The 5,928-nt window shown below is 50.4% G+C and overlaps 1 protein-coding gene and 1 non-coding gene across 2 annotated transcripts; both read right to left on the bottom strand.

The window, feature by feature from the left end:
* Nucleotides 1-2,097: 2,097 nt before the first annotated feature.
* Nucleotides 2,098-5,693, bottom strand: Aqp10 (aquaporin 10). Its single transcript, XM_027392856.1, has 6 exons — nucleotides 5,595-5,693; nucleotides 4,760-4,886; nucleotides 3,527-3,664; nucleotides 3,303-3,421; nucleotides 2,854-3,071; nucleotides 2,098-2,269 (listed from the first exon to the last, which is right to left on the bottom strand). Exons 1-6 carry the CDS (start codon nucleotides 5,691-5,693, stop codon nucleotides 2,098-2,100), a joined length of 873 nt encoding a protein of 290 aa, XP_027248657.1.
* On the bottom strand, nucleotides 5,170-5,334 carry LOC113833150. The gene has a single exon (XR_003480703.1). It is a non-coding gene; the product is annotated as a U1 spliceosomal RNA (small nuclear RNA).
* Nucleotides 5,694-5,928: the final 235 nt, after the last annotated feature.

Below are 5,928 nucleotides of genomic sequence, written 5' to 3'. Positions count from 1 at the left end.
TGACGGCGGCGGCGGCGGCGGGCGGGCGGGCGGGGGGCGGGAGGGGCGGGAGGGGCTCTGGGGAGGAGGGGGCGCGGCGTGCACCATTTTGGTGCGGAGGGGAGGGTCCCACACTACAGCCCCGGACACTCAGGCGTTCGGATAGGCTGGAGAACGCTGGGATGCTGTTTCTTTATTTTGGAAGCTTGAGGCCGAGAGAATACTGCTTGCTCAGCCAGAGAACGTCCGCGGGAAGGAGGCTGATGCAGGAGAGGCGGCGATGGAGCCCCTCAGCGTGCTTCTCTCCAGCCCGGGTCTCTGCTGTGCTGCCTCCTCGCCCTGCCTCAGCTCCTGGCCTTTCACCCTCCTTAAGTGGTACAGCCCCGCCATGCCTGGGTGTTAGTTTTTGCCTCAGTTTCTCTGCCTGGTTGTCCGACGCTGAGAAGGCTGAGAAGATGGCTCTTTCCCCTTACCACGCCCCTTGGGTGGTGCTCGCGCGCGTACACACACACACACACACACACACACACACACACACCTCTAAGAATCGTCTCTCTGTCACACACACACACACCTCTCTAAGAACTCTCTCTCTCTCTCTCACACACACACCTCTTTAAGAACCGTGTCACTCACACACCTCTAAGAACCGTCTTTCTGTCTCTGTCTGTCTCTCTCTCTCTCTCTGCCTCCCTCGCTCTCGCTCTCTCTCTCTCTCTCTATGTGTCTCTGTCTCTGTCTCTCTCTGTCTCTCTCTCTGTCTCTCTCTCTCTCACACACACACCTCTAAGAATCGTCTCTCTGTCACACACACACACACACACACACACACACACACCTCTCTAAGAACTCTCTCTCTCTCTCTCTCTCTCTCTCTCTCTCTCTCGCACACACACCTCTTTAAGATCCGTGTCACTCACACACCTCTAAGAACCGTCTTTCTGTCTCTGTCTGTCTCTCTCTGCCTCTCTCTCTCTCTGCCTCTCTCTCTCTCTCTGTCTGTCTCTGTCTCTATGTCTCTCTCTCTTTCTCTCTCTCTCTGTCTCTCTCTCTCACACACCTCTAAGAATCGTCTCTCTGTCACACACACACACACACACACCTCTTTAAGAACCGTGTCACTCACACACCTCTAAGAACCGTCTTTCTGTCTCTGTCTCTCTCTCTCTCTCTGCCTCCCTCTCTCTCTCTCTCTCTCTGTCTCTCTCTGTCTCTATGTGTCTGTCTCTCTGTCTCTCTGTCTCTCTCTCTGTCTCTCTCTCTGTCTCTCTCTCTCTCTCTCTCTCTCTCTCTCTCTCTCTCTCTTCTCTCACACACACACACACACCACACACACCTCTAAGAACCGGCGGGGGGGGGGTCTTTGGAGTATAGAGGAGGCACCCCTGTCAGGCCAAAGATCAGAAGCGCTGAGATTGCCGAAGCTAGCAGCCAACACCTCCGAGGCACTTGCCCAGGCCCTGAATTCGGTCCCTAGTACCTCAAAATATTAAGTGGTTTTGGTGTGTTTTGTGGTGGTGTTGTTTTGTTATTTTTAGACAGGGTCCCAACATATATCTCTGACAGGCCCGGAAGTTTCATAGATGCGAGTGCTAGGATGAAAGGCGTGCTCCACCACTCCGGACTCGAGTTTAAATTTGTTGAGTTTGTTTTTTGTCTTTTAAAAGAATCATTCTTGTTGGGTGTGTTGGTCACACGCTGTAATCTCAGCAGTGGAGACTGAAGTCAAGGCCAGTAACTTTCTATGAACTACATAAGGAAACTTGTCTTAAGGGGAAAAAAGAGGGAGTCAGAGCACTGGAAACCAAGCTCCTGGACCCTACCCCTCAAAGGATGTTAATAGCCCACCACCCAACCGCTTCTAGAAACCTTCCCAAAGCCAGCGGCCAGTGTGCACACCCCCTGGAGGCCACTTTAGGAAACTGCGTGCCTAGAGGCCCTCACCGTGCAGAGACCAGTTTGGAAGAGGAAGAGCCTGATCGTGACTATTGGTTCTCCTCAGTCTAAGCAAAACTGGGTAAACAGAAGCGTCCCGGGGTCTGGCATATTAATACAGAGAATGTCTTGCAAGTTGGCTCGCTCTTGGTAATCTTGCAGAGTGAGAGAAGGTTGGTAGCGTCACAGTTTACACTCCCGCTGAGCTGGAGTTCCCAAGTCTGAAGCCTCCGGAGGAGCCGGCTGCAGATCCTCAGGGTGGTGCAGAGCCACCAGGAGCTGGTATGTGGCTGTGCCGAGGGTGGCCCCCACCATAGGAGCCACCGCAGGCACCCACCACCAGCCATCCCCAGCACTGCGGTGAAAGGACAAAAGGAGGATGTTGTCAGTGGTGATTCGCTCAGACACACCTCTCCCTGTGAGCTGGGAATAGTAAGGCAGGTTCCCAAGCTAGTTCCTGTCGTGACAGATCCCACAATGAGCATGGGGTCACCTTCATTAATGGGAAGCACTTAGGAGGGAACCCCCAGCACAACTTAGTCCCGCCTCTAGTCTTGAGAAATTAACTGAATAGAATTGTTTTATGGACTGGGTTACTAAAGCCCAAAGAAGTAGTAAGGCAAGCCCAAGGACACCTGTGAATCTACAATTTCCATAAAATGCGGTGGGGACTAGGAGAGCTATGAAGGAAGGGGAAATTTGCCAGTTAAAAGAGTAATACTAATTTAAGAGAACTGTTTGAATGGAGAGAACTTGAACTGGGCATGGTGGCATATGCCTTTAATCCCAGCACTTGGGAGGCAAGAGGATCTCTGAGGGAGGGCACCCTGGTACATAGTGAGACCCCGTTTCAAAAAAAGGGGAGGGGAGGTAGAGAAGCACAAACAAAGCTATTAATAGAGGTGAATGAGGACTGTACCAAGGGAAACTGTCTCCTACCTGAAGACTTCAGGACCCCAGCCAGCAAAGTAGGTGAAGAGCCGTGGGCCCACGTCCCGGGCAGGGTTAATTGGAAAGCCACAGTTACCACCCATGGATACTGCGATGGCGAGGACCAGCAATCCCACCACCACAGGCTCCAGACCTGCAGGCACTCCTTTATTCCGTCTGTCTAGGATAGCTAACAGTCCCACAATCAGCAACCAGGTGCCCAGGACCTTGGGGTTGATGGTGGTGGAAGGAAACCCATTAACTGCCAGGCAGGTGTTTCTTCTGCCCTCCCTCAAACGCTCCATGCCACTACCTCTGAGCCATTGTCCAACAGAAGCTAGAGATGCCAAGGTAGAACTAACCCTCTATTTCACCCCAAATCTGAACAACGAGCTGGGGACCCAGTAAGCAAGTCAAAGGTTGGGACTCACTTTCCCATGCCTTCCCTTTACACTTACCTGATCTAAGAAGCCATTGTTCAGGGACAGATAGGGGGAAGGATATGTGGCAAAAATGGAGGCTGTCTCTTTGGGACCAGTCACTGTCAGGTTCCCACCTGTGTAGTACTGGAGGGCATCTTCAGGAAAGAGAGACACTCAAGAGTTTCCGTCTTTGTTTATCCCAAACCACTGCAAGGCACCCCTGCCCACAACAGTTGTCCCCAAACGTGTTCCCTTGTTACCATAGTAGAGAATGTAAGTAGCTCCTGAGGCACAGAAACCCGAAAACAGTTGCACAAAGCAGTAAATGGGGAACTTGGCCCAGGGGAGGCGTCCCACCAAGCACATGGCCAGAGAGAAGGCTGGATTTAGGTGGGCTCCTTAATAAGAGCAGTGGGGGAAAGACAGTATTAGGTACCACTGGCAAACACTATCATAACACTATGCTTTCTCCATCATACAGTTTAAACAATTAAGCCTCAAAAAGATAATGATTTGGGAGCTGATTGAGAGCACAGTTGCTCTTGGAAAGGACCTTGAGTTATCAGCTCCCACATGGCAGCTCAAAACAACCTGTAACTCCAGTCCCAGGAGGTCCAAAGCCCTCTTCAGGCACCTTATGCCCTTGCTCAGACATACATACAGGCTTTTTTTTTTTTAATGGTTTATCAAAGTCACACAATGAAGCCAGATTCTGAACCTGAGCAGGTCTCCTGGTTCCCCCGCAGCACACTGTGTCTCAAGGCTGAGGCCAGGCCGGCTAACACAATATATATTAAGAGACAAGCTGATGAGGAACTGAGCAGGGATGAAGGCTTCAGGTTGAAGCACAAAATAATGTAATTATCCTCTACTCTCGGCTGGAGATTTCTGCCTGAGTGAGCCCGGAGTCTGGTGTGGAGAATGATGTCTTAGTTGGGATTTCTACCTTTGTGACAAAACACCCTAACCAATGCAACTGGGGAAGAAAGGATTTATTTGGCTCATACTTTTCTGTATTGCTCTTCACTATCAAAATAAGTCAGGACAGGACTCAAGCAGGGCAGGAACCTAGAGGCAGAAGCTGAAGCAGAGGCCATGGAGGGGTGCTGCTTCCTGGCTTGCTCCCCATGGCTTGCTCAGTCTGCTGTCTTTTGAACCCAGGACCACCAGCCCAGGGATGGCACCACCCACGATGGATTGGGCCCACCCCCATCATTCACTAATTAAGAAAATGTCTTACAGCTGGATCTTACAGAGGCATTTTCTCATTTGAAGTTCCCTCCTTTCAGATAACTCTAGATGGTGCCTAGTTGAGCTAAGACTAGAGGGGAACAGCTAGCTAGAGGAAGGAGAGAGACTGGATGAGGTCAAAGGCATATCTCAGTCCATGACACTGGTCAAGCTCAAGGAGATAATGTCCATGAGTCACAGAAAGGATGTGCCTTTTCCTCATCACACATTCACGTGCACACTGGTGCTCCCACCCTGCTCACCTGAGACATTGCCTGCCACGTAGATAGCTACTACAACAGCCAGAGAGCTGCCCAGAAGCATGGTAAAGGAGTTGCCTTTTTTTTCTTCACTGGTGATAGCCTGGGCCACAGAACCCTGAATGACAAGCTGGTGGGGAGAGGAATGATGAGGGACAGAGGTCCCGGGGGACCCATGTGAGAGAGAGCAGCTGCAGGGAACCACCAGGAAAAGTGATCAAATTTGAGAAACTCAAAAGGAAGGGAAATGGAAGAAAAGGAAACAGGAGACGTGGAGGTAGAGGAAGAAGAAAGGGAGAGGTAGGAGCCAGGTGTGGTGGTGGCTCGAGTCTCAGCACCCCCAGGAGAGTCTCTGCAGTTCCCAGCCAGTCAGGACTACATAGCAAGATAATAAATAAGTAAAACATTTATTTAGGAGACAGAATGAACACAGTCTCTACTACAACAAATTATACAGTTGGGTTTCCTACATTTGGGGAAATCTCAGGGTCTCGCACATCTGGTGTACAATGGGCAAGCCTTGCCCTGAGAAAACCACCTTCGTGATCATCGTGGCTTATCCCTTGCCAGGTAAGTATATAAATAAGAAAAAGTTGTAAAAGTAAAAATAGGCTAAGCTAGGATGTTTGTTGAGGACTGTTGAGGCCAGCCTAGAGTACAAAGCAAGACCTTAAAACTAAAACAAGATGAGGGAGTAAAAGAGGAAAGAGAGCCACAGAGAGGGAAAAGAGAAGAAACTGGGGAGAAAGGAAGTGGGTTACCAGAGAAAATGACACCAAGAAGAGCCAGAAACCCTGACCGACCTCCCTTCTCACTTTCCCTCAATTACCCCACCTACCAAGAGCACAAATACACCCAGAAATTCGGCCAGGCATTGTCGGACCAGGAGGTTTCGGATCTGGAGGTGAGCCCTGACTTCACGCAGAGCATGAGCCATTTTGGGGACTCCTGTCTCTGTTCACTGCTCCCTTGTCTGCTCAATCACACAGCTGCTGCATACACACACTCACACAGGATTATGACCTGCCAGAGGAAAAGATAAGGAAGAGACTTTAAAACCAATCACCTCAGCTTTAAAATAATAGTCACAGCCATGTCATTCGTAAACTGGGGTGGGGGGGAAATGGCCTTATCTGATATATAGAAGCTAGATTGTAAGGACGTTGGTCAGG

The sequence above is a fragment of the Cricetulus griseus genome, assembly GCF_003668045.3.
Source record: "Cricetulus griseus strain 17A/GY chromosome 1 unlocalized genomic scaffold, alternate assembly CriGri-PICRH-1.0 chr1_0, whole genome shotgun sequence".
NCBI classification, from domain to species: Eukaryota; Metazoa; Chordata; class Mammalia; order Rodentia; family Cricetidae; genus Cricetulus; species Cricetulus griseus.
The sequence above is the reverse complement of the archived record's forward strand: the minus strand, read 5'-3'. Positions and strand labels throughout refer to the sequence as shown.

Bases quoted from the DNA above. Each gene is read 5' to 3' on its own strand.
- Aqp10 (XM_027392856.1), bottom strand. From the start codon at position 5,693: ATGGCTCATGCTCTGCGTGAAGTCAGGGCTCACCTCCAGATCCGAAAC. The intron at 4,887-5,594 runs GTAGGTGGGGTA...TCTCCCCACCAG, and splicing joins TGGGTGTATTTGTGCTCTTG to CTTGTCATTCAGGGTTCTGT. The intron at 3,422-3,526 runs GTAACAAGGGAA...TCTTTCCTGAAG, and splicing joins TACTTACATTCTCTACTATG to ATGCCCTCCAGTACTACACA.